The sequence below is a fragment of the Tachyglossus aculeatus genome, chromosome 15 (genome assembly GCF_015852505.1).
Source record: "Tachyglossus aculeatus isolate mTacAcu1 chromosome 15, mTacAcu1.pri, whole genome shotgun sequence".
Taxonomy (NCBI): Eukaryota; Metazoa; Chordata; class Mammalia; order Monotremata; family Tachyglossidae; genus Tachyglossus; species Tachyglossus aculeatus.
Window position 1 is genome coordinate 7,288,729 of NC_052080.1, and position 16,285 is coordinate 7,305,013.

General features: G+C 44.9%; 1 protein-coding gene across 5 annotated transcripts in view; it reads right to left on the minus strand.

The window, feature by feature from the left end:
• The window catches only part of GLRA2 (glycine receptor alpha 2), a 79,237-nt gene that overhangs the window by 22,015 nt on the left and 40,937 nt on the right, over window positions 1-16,285 (minus strand). For all 5 annotated transcript variants that reach the window (XM_038757473.1, XM_038757472.1, XM_038757471.1 and 2 more), the window contains one exon: window positions 11,163-11,377. In XM_038757473.1, the coding sequence (XP_038613401.1) occupies window positions 11,163-11,377 (215 nt within the window). The remainder of the gene's footprint in view (window positions 1-11,162; window positions 11,378-16,285) is intronic.

Genomic DNA, 16,285 nt, shown 5'->3' on the forward strand with positions numbered 1-16,285 from the left:
GTGAGCCCCCCGTGGGACAACCTGATCACCTTGTAACCTCCCAAGCGCTTAGAACAGTGCTTTGACGTAGTAAGCACTTAATAAATGCCATCATTATTATTATTATTATTGAGTGTTGCCATGACTGGGTCAGACCCCTGAATTCCCAGGCTCAGCAGCTTCTCCCCTCACGGGTAGGGAGGGACCATCTAACATTGTTCTAATGCCTCAACTGATGAGAAAGGCAGATAGGAAAGAGAAGGCAGATTTTGTGTTTTCCATTCGATATCTCATCTATCTAGGGGAAACAAAATACATACTCCAAACCATTATCTTTAAGACAATCAAAGATCGCCCTCACCTCGCTCTTGTCCCATTAAACCCCGGCTCATGCTCCTTCGTCCCCCTATCTAACGTGTTTTAGGGTAGGGATCAGAGTTAGTGATTCCCTTGTGCCCTCCCAAGCATATGGTGTAGAGTAGACCCTCAAGAAATGCTACTGACTGACTGATTACAAGAGTGAGTACAGGACAACTTCGTGCCACTGATTTTAACAAATGCTATCCAAGGAGGAAAGCAAAATGAGAACCCAGCTCACCGAACACCATGCAAATGAGCAATTTGAGTTCCTACCAGCTCCAACTACCACGCATGGATACAGCCCAGCCTTTAGATTGATTGTCTGTCCTCGGGTAGCAGGGTTTCATCCCAGGATTATTCCGCAGGCAGAAAGGAACTGCTGTTCCAAGCAGTTGACTCAATAGCTCCCAGATGGCACCTAAGTTACATGATGTAGGAAAGTTGGCAAACTAGTTTTTCGCCCTGAATACCAGGCATGCTGGAGGCACTTGCTTCCTCTCCCTTTCTCTCTCTCTCCCTCCAATGAGATAACGTCACTCCTTCTTCCCACCAGAGTTAAAGGGTCCAAAACACACTGGGATGCTTTTCCTCCCTGGGCCATACTTATTTATTATTATTATTAAAAAATAATAATAATGGCACTTGTTAAGCACTTGCTATGTGTTGAATTCTGTTCTAAGCATTGGGGTAGTTTACAAGGTAATCAGGTTGTCCCACGTGGGGCTCACAGTCCTAATCGCCATTTTACAGATGAAGTAACTGAGGCAGAGAGAAGTTAAATGGTTTGCTCAAGGTCACACAGCAGACAAGCGGCAGAGCCAGGATCAGAACTCAAGTCCTCTGACTTTCAAGCCCGTGCTCTTTCCACTGAGCCACGCTGCTTCTTATTTGATTACCATTATCCCTGAAGAGTAAAGATCCATAGGAAAAAGGGGTTTTATCAGTTTGCTTTCTAAACCAGAGCTTGATTTGCACACCCTTAAGAAAAATCGATCCATTTCTTATGACTGTGACTCCATTGAGCTACTGAGACAACGTCCTACGTAGAAAATCAATTTTTCCCGTCTCGGGCTGGTGTGCCTATTTAATTAACTTAGGAGCTTAATGGAGACAAACATGATTAAAACACGCTTTGAGACGGTTTTCAAAGCGGTCATTTATTGCATATAATAATGTTTCATCAGGGATCTCCCCATGGTAATTATGGTTTGCTTAGGTTTAGTTTTACACTGCTGTTGCCTTGAACCGCAAAGGTTATTAGTGCTGCAATCCTCTAATCAGCTCCTAACCACGAGTCCTACCCATTACCACACTGTACCACAGTCCTACCACACCCAAACAGCCCAGGCACCACTGCCTTGTTCCTCCTTCATGAGGGAGGTGGAAAAAGCTCAGTGTTCAGTGAATGTCAACAGGTAAACAAGAGCCTTAGATTGGGAAAAAAGGAAAAGTGTGTATGCGTGTGCATGTGTATGTGTGCTCATGTGTGAGTGCGTGCACACGCAAAAAGGCGTATTTGTGTTTAAGTGTCCTGCTTCAGGTCTGGGACCCCAACCCCCAATCTCCCAACCAGGGTGAGGGGCCAGGTCAACAGAGACGTTAGTTTTGGAGAGAAACAGTCAGGTCAGAAATATTAAATGCCAGGGTCATTTACCAAAGGTAACTTCTCTAGACTGTGAGCCCGTTGTTGGGTAGGGGCTGTCTCTAACTGTTGCCGAACTGTACTTTCCAAGCACTTAGTACAGTGCTCTGCACACAGTAAGCGCTCAGTAAAAACAGCTGAATGAATGAATCTCCCCAACTTTGTCTTGACACTTGGCTTCTGATGCCTGCAAACTTTCTCCCCATGCTCTTTCCCTGGACCCGTACAGCACCCTGTGGAATAACCAAGATTCCATCTCCTCAACCTTTCTCGGTGTCCTCCTGGTCCCCAAATCAACCCCATTCCAAGGAATTTTTTTTCCCCATCAGCCTTACATGGCGTTAAACCCAAAGGGAAATTTCACTCTCCGTGTAGTGATGTGTGAATCTGACAATTCTCTCTCCTTCTTCATAGATCACACTCAAAAATTAAAGATGGTGAAAACATTGATTTAGCCCTCACAGATGAAAAAGTACAGAATATTTAAACACGACACCAGAAGCACTCTACAGTAGAGTGCATAATAGCAATAGAGTGCTTGCCATTATTCCTTGAATTGGTAAAAAAAAAATGCCTCTTGCTACAGTCTGCCAAACTCTCCATTAGCTAGCCCTGCTGCATCTGGCTGTTCTCATGTCCTGTTGTGATTTAGCAACAAACACTTTCAGCCACACTGGTCTTGTGAACTCGAACATGGGGACTCCAAGAAGGTACAGGGCTTCCTAGAAGACTGCCTATTGACATTTAGTTAACACTTAAGGGGATTCTTTTGATATATTCCCTCCAATGACTCCCTATAGAAAAAAGGCTCAGTGTAGAAATATGAACAAGAGGTCTGAGAGGAAAGATAACAGCATAATAATAATGTAAAAATAGGGCCATTATAGTGTGGTACTGGGTGGGAAAATGGATGGGGTTTGACAATGTTGGTTTGATAATTCATAGCTCTTACTGAGTTCTGATTGCATGCCTGGCCTCTAGGGAATATACAACATAAGTAAAAGGTGTGATCCCTGTTCACTAGGAGCTTGCAATCTACCGGAGGAGAATACAGACACCAACTGCAAGTATAATACAGTTTAAAAGTGAGAAAACAAATTAATGACACAAGGGAATAAATAATAGCAATGGCACTAACAGATTAAAAAAGGCTGGAATGAATGGTGGAGTGGCATCACTAGGAAGGTAGGGGGATTAATCACCCCCCTGGAGGAGGTACATTTTGGGGAGTTTTGAAAGTGGGGAGGTGTGACAATCAAGGAAAGCTTCCTGGAGATGGGTGCTGCCCAAGTGAAGGAAGTTCTTAAATCAGTATCATTATTTTTTGATTTAAAAAAAAATATGTCTTTCTTACCTATGGGTAATGAATATGATTTTGGAGTGGATAAGACCTTTAAAAAAAGATCCAACAACCATAGATCCACTGAGCCCAACTTTTCAAACTCTCACCATTTCTCTGCTTAGCAAAGGGAATAGAAGATGCTGTGGCCTGAATATCAACTTTCTACTTAGAGGGCAGTCTTCCCTCTTAAAAACCCTTTCGTTATCTTCCAAGTTTACAGAAAATGAGGGGTAGTTGGCAGATGACCATAATTCAAGAATCTGCAACAGAATGCACAATTTTATCCTGTGAAATCTGAGCCCTGATGCTTTAGAAGAGAAGCCAGGAATCGGGAGGCACAGGAGTGACCCCTCCAAAGTTATAGGAACCTGCAGTCCCTCCCTACAAGGGGGAGATCTGGGGCCAAGAAAGGTTCAGGCCAGTTGGAGTTTTCTTTCAGCGGCGTGGAATAGAAATGACCAACAAACCCCAACAAGAGAAGGTATCTGCGAAGACCCGGAGCCTTGCCTGTCCCTATATCAGGTCACTGCCATAAAAAGCCGTGACTGAAATCAAATAATTATGTACGCTCGCCTCGGCTAGTTTGGGTGGCCAAGCCCACGGTACCGTCTAATGATACAGTACTGCCATCCCTATTAAAACTGGGTGAAAATGTAGGGAAAGGGCAGGCACCCAGCAGTAACCTCCCTGCCCATTTCCTAATCAAGTGGCGGAGCAGTGGGATGACTGATCATGCTTGGCTGCTCCTTGGAGTGCCTCTCGCATGAAAAATTGCTTCTGACAATCAGCTCGTTTTCTTGCCGGGTCAGAAAGGGCACGTTTTCATTAGCAGAGTTGCTCCGTTCCAATCACTGGCTGGAGCATTTGGCAATGGAGACACGGCCTTTCGGTCCATTTGAGTTACTGGTTCCCAGCCCTGTTTCTTAAACAATTTTTTCCCTGGTCTCATTTTCCTTTTGCTATTTCTTCCTGCCAAGAGACCTCAGGTTGGCTGCAACCTGGGGGTCCTCTCCATTGGCACCCATGTGCCCTGACAACCGCCCTGCTTTCTTCTCCGGGATCTACTGCCCGCTGCCCTCGGACTCTCCTTCCCAGGGATTCTCAGCTGCTGCGTAATTCTAAAGCTTTCCAAAATTGAGGAGTTTGGGTTCTGTTTTCTCTTTGACACAGAGTGTGGCTCCATGAGGCCTGACCCATTAGAGCAGTTGGCACTAGGAAGCTCATTTGCTTTTACACAACAAAGGCAAGTCCTTAATTAAGGAAACCGAACTGTTCTTATGAAGACTGGCAAACAAAAGGGTTTGGCTCTGGGTGGGTGTTTGTTATGACCAAGCCAAATGTGTAAGGCGGGGGACAAGAGAGGGTTCAATCGGAGCAGAGGGATTCAGCCCAACCAAAAATTAAAACTGAGCAGAAATGGGGGAAAAAAAAGAATCTATCAACCCAGAAGGGATTTTTTTCTCCACAAGAGAAGTTAATTGTTTGATATTTTTAATGATATTGAGCTGAAACTCTCAAATATTTTGGAAAGGTCTTCGAATAAAAATGTCTTTTGAAGGCTTCTGATGCAGTACCCTTAAATCAGTCTCCTCCAAAAAGTCAGGAACATCAATTTCAACTCACCATTTAAAAAAAGGATAATTACCAAAGGAATGAAAATGGACAGGTCCTTTTGACTTTTACAAAGGATGAGAAGAAGCGTGGCTTGGTGGAAAGAGCACGGGCTTGGGAGTCAGAGGTCCTGGGCTCTAATCCCGGCTCCTCCACATGCCTGCTGTGTGATCTTGGGCAAGTCACTTAACTTTTCTGGGCCTCGGTTCCCTCATCTGTAAAATGGGGATGGAAGAGTGTGAGCCCCACGTGGGACAACCTGATCACCTTGTATTCTCCCCCAGTGCTTAGAAGAGTGCTTTGCACAAAGTAAGTGCTTAACAAATGCCTTCATTATTATTATTATTATTATTACAGCTACTGGAAACACTGGGTTCTGCTGCCACTTCATGATGGGACACTGGGAATGCTTTGGTTCGCCAGGCCATCAACCAATCTACCAGTGTGTTTACTGAGCACTTAGTATTTGTGGGGTTCCCTACTAAGCACTTGGGAGAGTACAACAGAATTGGTCTGCATGATTCCTGCCCTCAAGAAGTCTATAGGGGCGACCGGAATAGCCTCGAGAGTGGAGTCTGATCAGTTTTGATTTGACCAGACTGAGCTGGTGGGCAGGACGAGGGCTCAGCCAGAGACAGGCGGGGCACCTGTGGCAGGCTGGTGGAAGTGGCTAGACCTTTAAAGAGAGAGAACCCCTCGGAGAAAGAGGAGGAAGCTAAGGCAGCAGCTCTTGATGACAGGAAGTTGGATGGATTGGTGAAACGTCCTGGCAACAGTGTGTCCTCTAGACTCTAAGCTCGTTGAGGGCAGGGAACGTGTCTACCAACTCTGTTGTATTGTACAACCCCAAGCACTTAGTATAGTGCTCTGCACATAATGAGCACTCAATACATACCATCGATTGATCGAGTGATTGTCCCAACCCCTTCCCCCTGCCCTACCTCCTTCCCCACCCCACAGCACTTGTATATAAATTTGTACAGATTTATTACTCTATTTATTTTACTTGTGCATATTTACTATTCTATTTATTTTGTTAATGATGTGCATATAGCGTTAATTTAATTTGTTCTGATGATTTTGACACCTGTCTACATGTTTTGTTTTGTTGTCTGTCTCCCCCTTCTGGACTGTGAGCCCGTTATTGGGAAGGGACCGTCTCTATATGTTGCCAACTTGTACTTCCCAAGCGCTTAGTACAGTGCTCTGCACACAGTGAGCGCTCAATAAATACCATTGAATGAATGAATGAATGAGTCCAATCTGTGAGTTTTCTAGTCAACATATTCAGGGCCCGGGCCAGGCCAGGTCAGGTGAGGCTTGGAGAAGCAGTGTGGCTTAGTGGAAAGAGCATGGGCTTGGGAGTCAGAGGATGCGGGTTCTAATCCTGGCTCGGCCACCTGTCTGCTGTGTGACCTTGGGCAAGCCACTTAACTTCTCTGGGCCTAAGTTACCTCATATTACCTCACCTGTATAATGGGGATTAAGACAACCTGATTACCTTGTATCTACCCCAGCACTTAGAACAGTGCTTGGCACATATTAAGTGCTTAACAAATATCATCATCCCTATTGTTATATTCTAAAGGCAAGTGAATGAGCCACTGTAGCTACCTGATCTGTGCCACCTCGATGGAATAGAGGGTACTTTGGGCAAGTCACTTCACTTCTCTGGGCCTCAGTTACCTCATCTGTAAAATGGGGATTAAAACTGTGAGCCCCCCGTGGGACATCCTGATCACCTTGTAGCCTCCTCAGCACTTAGAACAGTGCTTTGCACATAGTAAGTGCTTAATAAATGCTATCATTATAATTATTATTAAGTAACTTGCCCAAAGTCACACAGCTGACAATTGGTGGAGCTGGGATTTGAACCCGTGACTTCTGACTCCAAAGCCCATGCTCTTTCCACTGAGCCACACTGCTTCTCTAGCTCAGGGGTGATGGCAAAAGTGCAGTGCAGAATGATAAGATCATTGATGACAGTTCTATTTAAAATAAGCCTGATACACAATTAGGAAAAAAAATGACTCTTTTGTTAAGACAAGATTCGCCTGGTTAGCTTTCGAGGTAAGTCTGTCCTGCAAGTACGGATGCCTCAACGGAGAGAATCAAAGAGAGCTTGTCAAAAGAGCCTTGATCCTGCAAATTTAGAGAATAAATTGACTCAAAAGTGAAATAAGAAAGGGGGGGAGGGGTGGCAGGATCAGAATACTTGAATTAGATGGCAATAGGATCAATGGAGCCAGAAGATCGCAGGGCTAGAAGTGAACTAGAAAACTCCCCTGGTCTCTGCTCTTGCCTTCCACCAAGCCTGAGGTTAAACTCTGCCAGACAGGGGAGATGATACTATCCACTTTTCAGATACCTTCCTCAGTTATCTACTTTATCCAGAGAAGCAGCGTGGCATAGTGGATAGAGCATGGGCCTGGGAGTCGGAAGGTCGTGGGTTCAAAGTCCAGCTCTGCCACTTGTCTGCTGTGTGACCTTGGGCAAGTCACTTCACTTCTCTGTGCTTCAGTTACTTCATCTGTAAAATGGGGATTGAGACTGTGAACTCTATATGGGACAGGGACTGTGTCCAACCCCATTTGCTTGTATCCACCCTAGTGCATAGTACTAGAACACAGTAAGCGCTTAACAGATACCATTATTATTATTATTGTTATTGTTATATTATCCACCATATAAAGCACTATCAGGAAATTCTCTCCCACATCCACCTCAAATCCCCAGGGCATTTCCACTTAGTTTTCTAAACAGAATTAGATCTGCAGACAACTCCCCACCAGGCAAGCAGAAGATCAGATTGACTAAAACCACTTTCTTTCTGTTCTGGGGTCCAGGAACCAGGATATAAAGGTCTTACAAATACGGACAAGTATCTCCCCTACTGCTCTGGAAGCAGGGTCAAACAAACAAAGAGGGCTCAGAAGTTAATGACTGACTCATTAAGGGTCAACCCTTAAGGATGACCCGTGTGATCGATACATTTTGGTGCGCTCCCAGGTCCATCTTCTGACAGCAAAATCGGGATTTGCATATATAACACCGGAGATGTTCTTGGCAAGACTCCCGGATAAGAACAGAATGGTTTCCAAAAGTTGCCAGACAAATATCCACGTCAAAGGGACCTTCTAAATGAATACACTGGGCTTTCTCCACTAGCCCAATGGGGTGGCGTTGGCATTTCTAGGTAGACAACAGTCGGTATTGTCAGTATTTCAGACAGACTGTCACAAACAGGCATCACGAGCTCTTCAATCAGTGAGCTCTAACAACCTTCTTATTTTCCTCATTATTTCTATTCCTCATATACATGCCTGGCCAGTTTCCACTTTTAGGGATATCACAGGCACAATTCGCCAGAGGGTGAGCTCTCTGGATCCCAGAAAGACCAGTCTCTGCTTTCTTTTGGTAAAATGCTTGCCCAACTGCTGGCATTAAATGCTTATCAATAAATTTTATCAACGGAAATACCTTCTGTTTAATCTCCGCTGCTTTAAGTGGACTAGCAGTCTTCTTTCTCTTCAAGATAAAGTGGCCATCAGCTTTGTCCGCTGCCTCATAATTAATGGAATACAGAAGCTTTTTACTATTTCCTGATCTAGGCAATTCATTTTTTAATTTGGCACTCATTTGATTTTTTTAAACCCATTTTGAGTCCTTATTATCATAAAAAATAGGCACAAGTAAAGATTTTGTTATTCAGCAGTAACCTTTTCTCAAAAAGAGTCCCTGCCTGTTTTCTGAATTACGGATTGTTCTCGTTTAGTTTAGAAAGGAAAATGTCGGAGTCTCCAGCTTCAGACAGTGGCTTTCTGAAGTTTTCCATACACTTTGTGAAAAGAACAAATTGCAAATCCACGTTCCATTTGATTGAAAATGAGGCGACATCCTTTGGTGCCATGAAGAAACTAAACACAGGTGCCCGGAATCTTTCCTCTTTCCACTGAGTGCTATTTTGTCCCTTGCAGACATAGGCAATGTGTTTAGCAAAACCCCTCTGGCCGATTGTAATTGTCTTTGTTGATTAGAATCAATAACTTATAGCATTTGCCAACGTTGCCAAGTCCTGCATTAAATTTCTGCGCTCGACCTCTCATTCTCTACAACGTTAGAGAAGCACTGTGGCTCAATGGAAAGAGCCCGGGCTTGGGAGTCAGAGGTTGTGAGTTCTAATCCAGGCTCTGCCACTTATCTGCTGTGTGACTTTGGGCAAGTCACTTAACTTCTCTGTGCCTCAGTTCCCTCTTCTGTTAAAATGGGGATTAAAACTGTAAGCCCCATGTGGGACAACCTGATTACCCTGTATCTACCCCAGTGCTTACTATGTGCTTGGCACATAGTAAGTGCTTAACAAACACCAACAATGTTATTATTATTATTAGAATGCCATGTCAAATGGGAAAAGAACTGAGGCTTTCAAAACATGGCAAATTCCCCTTTTTGGAACAATCTGCTATTTGGGTTCTAGAGCATTTCAAATTTAGGATTTTGAATTGTTACAAACTGGCTTTGGTGTGGAAATCAGATATGCATTTTCCCTCTGAGGGCAAAAAGTACTCAATTCTTTCAGTACTAAAACAAAGGTATCTGTAAGGTATCTTACTCTGCTCTTATGGGAACCCAGGCAAAAGTATTTTAGATCCCATTTGTTGGGGTCTTTCACAGTCTGAACATTTGGGGTCCACAGAGACGGTTAATATCCTGTTACTCTGTGGTGGGTCCAGAGATCCCTACACCTCACGGCCCATCAGCACTGGATCCACCCTAGCAGCTGAGAATTGGCAACAGTCCAGAAATCTTGCCAACTTTAGCCACTTCACATTTTCCCTCCCAAATCTAGCTCCAGAGCCCCACCCACTTCCCTACACTCTACAGGACTGTTGAGTGAGCAAATGGGCTAGCCCAGATGCACCGTAGCCTTTTCTCAAGTTGGAACCCTGCTGCTGGTCTTATGGGGAAGTGCTCTGCTCTGGGAAATCAGGAGACTTGGGGTCTAATCCTGGTTTTGCTTGGAGCTGGCTAACATGGTCGAAGGCTGCATATGTACTTTACCACGTGTGACACTCCTACCTGCTCCTTGTAATAATAATAATAATGGTGGTATTTGTTAAGCACTTACTTTGTGCAAAGGGCTGTTCTAAGGGCTGGGGGGATACCAGGTCATCAGGTTGTCCCGCTTGGGGATAACAGTCTTAATCCCCATTTTACAGATGAGGTAACTGAGGCCCAGAGAAATTAAGTGGCTTGCCCAAGGTCACACAGCTGACAAGTGGTGGAGCTGGGATTCGAACCCATGACCTCTGACACCCAAGCCCGTGCTCTTTCCACTGAGCCACGCTGCTTTCCTTGTACTCCATGGCCCCAAAGGAACATGACTGGCAGAGATCAAAGGGTGCAAGTAGGAATAATACTCATTATGGTATTTGTTAAGCGCTTACTATGTGCCACGCAGTGTTCTAACCTATGACTTATGATTAGAACCTAGGACTCCCAAGTCCATGCTCTTTCCACTAAACCATGCTGCTTTCCCTAGTGTTTGCTCCCCACTGGACTTTCTTGTTCAAGGGAGGACTCATCACGTCAAGTAAGAAGCAGGGAATTTCCAACATTTGTGCACAGTGGGAATGTATCCCTGGTCAAATATGTCACATGGCTAAATCCATCCACAGGGGACTCTTGGCCATATCCATTTGGAGGGCACATGATTTTAGAAGACTGTGTAGGCTTCCAGAAAGGGAACTCTTAATCTGGAAAAGGGAAGAGGGAAAGCATACTGGTGGGATTCCTGGCATCTGCTGAGAGGTGCTACCTGGTCCTGGAGAGGTCACAGCAGGGCCCTTTGCACGAGAATTTGAACCACAGAGCAGCAAATGACATTCTACCCCAATATGAACGGTGACAATGCCAAGCAAGAGACCGAGAGCATAATAAAGTTGCCCAGATGCCTGCTAAATACGCGGGGAGCTTATCGGCACCACCCAAACATTCAGGGAATGGTCAGCATCACAGCACACCACAGTAGCTTTCCTGCTCAAACTCCTGATGCTCGCTGATATCCAATCCCGCCTGCTCAATCACCGAGCTTCGACCTTCCTACACTGCCCAGGATCCTGCCCCTCCAGCCCCTCCACCCCGCCCCTCTGTTTCCCCCTAAAATATATGTGCTTTAAACAGACGATGGTACAGATGGGTTGATTCCCGCTAGTTGGTAGCAATTACCTTTGGCAGTGAAGCCCTGGAGCCCGAACTCTGCGTGGTCATTGTCAAAACGGTGGTGATCCCGAGAGCCACCCGGGCTGGAGCTGCATCCATGTTGATCCAGAAGGAAACCCAGGATAAGATGACTATTAACAGGCTGGGAATGTACATCTGGATTAAATAGTATCCCATCTGGCGCTCCAGGTGAAACTTGACTTCAATGCACGTGAACTTTCCTAGAAAAGGGAATGAACCCTGTAAGTCCCTTGACAAAATTTTACTTTTTATTCTAGCCGATGAACCCAGTGAATGTCTGATGATTCTGGATGTGAAGTCGGTGAGCTTCAAGGAATTTGGAAACCGTAACCTGCTGAAGGTCATACTTTCAGTTTTTAATTAAAATTACCTGCCAGAAGCTGGATTTCCTTTAGGACTAGTGCTCAATTTTTTTTACTCTCTGAGTTTGGGTGCCTGAGTTGATGATGTAAATTACCTATCAGAAGGAGCTTGTGTTTTCAAATAATAATAATAATAATAATAATGGCATTTTTCAAGCACTTACTATGTGCACAGCACTGTTCTAAGTGCTGGGGAGGTTACAAGGTGATCAGGTTGTCCCACAGGGGGCTCACAGTCACTTAACTTCTCTGTGCCTCAGTTACCTCATCTGTAAAGTGGGGATTAAAACTGTGAGCCCCCCCAGGACAACCTGATCACCTTGTAACCTCCCCAGTGCTTAGAAGAGTGCTTTGTACTTGTAAGTGCTTAACAAATGCCATTATTATTATTATTATTGGGAGTTTACTCTGGGCAGAGCACTGTACTAGGCATTTGGGAGAGTACAATATAAGAGAGTTGATAGACACGTTCCCTGCCCACAACAAGCGTACAGTCAAGAGGGGGTGAAGCAAGTGGCGAAGCCCATGCCCGTGCACTTTGGCTGGTAGCTTTTATCCCTCATATCCCTACCCCGGGAAGCAGGATGGAAGTAAGCGCATGGAGCCTCGCTTTCCGCTGTGGATCAGCACAGTCGTACGAGATGTCACTGGACTTAATTTAGCTGTTTAATGCGATTTGTTCAAGGAAGCACTGTCAGTCATTATTTTCAGTAGCCCATCGAGGCCACTGTGCATGAAATCAGAGCCGCTTTTAAATAGACCACCCAGGCTTGGAGTGGAAAGACGTGACTCTCAGACTCTTCCAGGCTGGGATGTCCTATGAGGATACCCCTGTCAGTTAAGTGACCAAATGTCCCGCTTTAGAAAGGACAGTCAGGCATTTGAGGCTTCTGTCCTGCCCCTGAAAGGCCAAAGGAACCTCCTTTTTTTCCTTCTACTTTGGACCTGACCAATGGGAGAGATCCTTCCATTCATTCATTTGATCATATTTATTGAGCTCTCACTGTGGGCAGCGCACTGTAATGAGCACTTGAGAGAGTACAATACAACGATAAGCAGACACATTCCCTGCCCACAATGAGCAGAAGGGGCTGCAATCAATCAGTTGTGGTAATTACATTGAATTTATCGAAGAAGAGGCATAGTGGATAGGGCACAAGCCTGGGAGTCAGAAGGTCATGGGTTCTAATCCCAGCTCTGCCACTTGTCTGCCACGTGACTTGGAGCAAATCACTTCTTTGTGCCTCAGTTACGCCTTCTGTAAAATGGGAATTGAGACTGTGAGCCCCATGTGGGAAAGGGACTGTGTCCAATCTGATTTGCTTGTGTCCAGCCCAGCTCTTAGTTCAGTGCCTGGCACACAGTAAGTGCCTGACAAATACAGCTATTATTATTAGTGAGTGCTTCTTGTGTACTAACCACCTGGGAGAGTACAAAACAACAGAGTTGGTAAAATTCCCTGTCCATACTGAGCTCACAGTCTAGACGGGGAGACATACATGGGATAATGTCTAATTTAATAATCCTGCTATTTCTCAAGCTCTTGCTATGGGCCAAGCACTGTACTGTACGCTCAGAGAAGCAGTGTGGCTCAATGGAAAGAGCCCGGGCTTTGGAGTCAGAGGTCATGGGTTCAAATCCTGCCTCTGCCACTTGTCAGCTTAATCCCCATTTTACAGATGAGGTAACTGAGGCACAGGGAAGTTAAGTGACTTGCCCAAAGTCACACAGCTGGTAATTGGCAGAGCAGGTATTCGAACCCATGACCTCTGACTCCAAAGCCCGTGCTCTTTCCACTGAACCACGCTGCTTCTCAAAGCCATAATAACAGTGAGACGTTGTCTCAGAATCTAAAATTATTCTGTGATACTGTTAAGCACTTTGAGGAGATCATTTATTCTGAGCCTTTGGGGAGCAATTATGGAATTTAGGATGTGATGCGCTAAATAGTCTTAGGTTCTGAAAGAGTAACTGCTCCTCCCCAAGTGCCTGGCTAACTATTGGGAATCAGAAGGACCTGGGTTTTAATCCTGCCTCTGCCACTTTTCTGCTGTGTGACTTTGGGCAAGTCACTTAACTTCTCTGTGCCTTTGTTGCCTCATCTGTTAAATACGGATTAAAACTGTGAGCCCCATGTGGGACAGGGACTGGGTCTAACCGGATTACCTTGTACCTGCCTTGCGCTTAGAACAGTTCCTGGCACACAGTAAGCACTTAAGAAACACCGTTAAAAACAAACCAAAAAAGAAACATTAGGCAATGGAAGAATAGGATTCGATACATTTCTTACCATTTATTGGTGTGGATATGAAGATCCTAAGTCAACTTATGTGTTTGTTCTCGTCCTTTCTCCCTCCTTACATTTCCTCCCTGTATTTTGTGTTTTCGTGGATTGAGTTTTGGAGCCAGCTGAATTTCATCCAAGCTCCAAGTACTGTCAAGTGCCGCCGAGCAGGATGGCTCTATTTTGGGTTTACCACCAGGGTGGGAAGACGGAGAATGCTAACCCATTTATGTTAATTGATGCAGCCAAGACTAGGTGCCAACATTCAGGTGACAGCACCGACTCCCAACCGGTATTGCCCTCTGGTGCTCACAATAGGACCCTAAAGTCATCCAACTAAATGCAAAGGTTTCCTGAACATTTATCCATCCTTATTCCTATTGCTTTTCTCTTCGGGCAAGACTCATGCATTCATTCATTCATTCAATTGTATTTATTGAGCGCTTACTGTGTGCAGAGCACCGTACTAAGCGCTTGGGAAGTACAAGCTGGCAACATGTAGAGACGGTCCCTACCCAACAGCGGGCTCACAGTCTAGAAGGGAGAGACAGACAACAAAACAAAACATATTAACGAAATAAAACAAATAGAATAGTAAATATGTGCAAGTAAAATAATAGAGTAATAAATCTGTACAGGTGCTGTGGGGAGGGGGAGGAGGTAGGGCGGGGGGATGAGGAGGGGGAGAGGAAGGAGGGGGCTCTTTTAGACTGTGAGCCCACTGTTGGGTAGGGACTGTCTGTATATGTTGCCAACTTGTGCTTCCCAAGTGCTTAGTACAGTGCTCTGCACACAGTAAGTGCTCAGTAAATACAATTGATTGATTGATTGATTGGGAAGATTCCACCAGGGCATCAGTTGACAACTGTGAGCTCCTTACTGGGAGGGACCAGGGCTGGATGGATCCATTCAGGACTTAGTGTCACACCATTTAGAAACTCTTTACTACCGCCCCCAAAAAAAGCCCTAGAATTATCATCTCACAGGATGGGTCCTAGATGTGAGATGGAAAATGGGGAAGTGGAGGGGGAAAGGTGGTGAAAAGGTTGAGAGAGGTACAGTTCCTCAATCCATCAGCCCCAGAGCCTGGAGCTGGGCCTCTGAACTGCTGATGGTGGTAGGAGGGCAGAATGTTCTTTAAAAACCTACTCTCCTCCTTAGCCTAGGTATCTGCTCTCCTGGGACTGTTTACGTTTATTGAGCACCAGTTATATTTTTGCTTTTTCCCATTAACAGAGATACAGTATTTTTTATCTTTATCATCGAGGGTACACTGAGCACATACACAGAAACACATATATAGTAGTGATGGCATTTATTAAGTGCTTACTATGTGCAAAGCGCTGTTCTAAGCACTGGGGAGTTTACAAGATAATCAGGTTGTCCCACGGGGCGCTCACAGTCTTAATCCCCCTTTTACAGATGAGGGAACTGAGGCGCAGAGAAGTGAAGTGTGCCCAAAGTCACACAGCTGACAAGTGGCGGAGCCGGGATTTGAACCGATGACCTCTGACCAAAGCCCAGGCTCTTTCCACTGAGCCACATTGCTTCCCCTATAAAAGTATCATGTGCTAACTACAGCTATACATCAGCATATATGCGTTAAACACATATTAATATATGATATCCATGTGGATGGTATCAATATGGACATGTGCTTAATATACTCTTAATGTTAAAGATGAAGGTGGAGAACAATAAATTGGGGCTGTACTAAAGACGCTGCATGCAGTGTGAATGGAGGCATCATTCAGGAAATATCTCTCCCAATTATTGAATATCTTTTGCTCCAGCGCTTAGAACGGTGCTTCACACATAGTAAGCGCTTAACAAATACCAAAATAATAATTATTATTTAATGGATAGGAGAATGTAAAGGAACAAACCCTAAGATGCTGCTCTTCCAGCTGGTTAGCAATCAGCCGGTGCTGAACAACCATATTTACCCAGGCCCAGAACACAGAAACAGTTAGATTCAGTTCAGTCACTTGCCCACTAAACACTGTCTTCCTGGGGATCAAGAAATGTGACAGGGTGCCATTTTCATGTTTCTGCTGGATGCAGCATTTTGCACATTTGTTTTCATTAGTGTTGACTGAATTTTCGTACAACCCCTGCATCCGTGATCCCCCATTTGGCTCCGTAAAAACAGAGTACTATGAGAAAGAGTGCTCCATGATGTATAGTTTCATTTCTTCATTTCTTGACACGATACGAGTGTAGATCGGATAATCAGGTTGGGCATGGAACGTGTCTACCAACTCTGTTCTACTGTACTCACCCACGTGCTTAGTTCAGTGCTCGATAAATACCACTGATCAACTGCTTGAAGGATTAGACACAGAGTCCCTGCTCCACATGGGGCTCCCGGCCCAAGAAGGAGGGAGAACAGATTTCGAATCCTCATTTTCCAGATAAGATAACTGAAGCACAGAGAAGTTAAGCCGGCAAGTGGCAGAGGC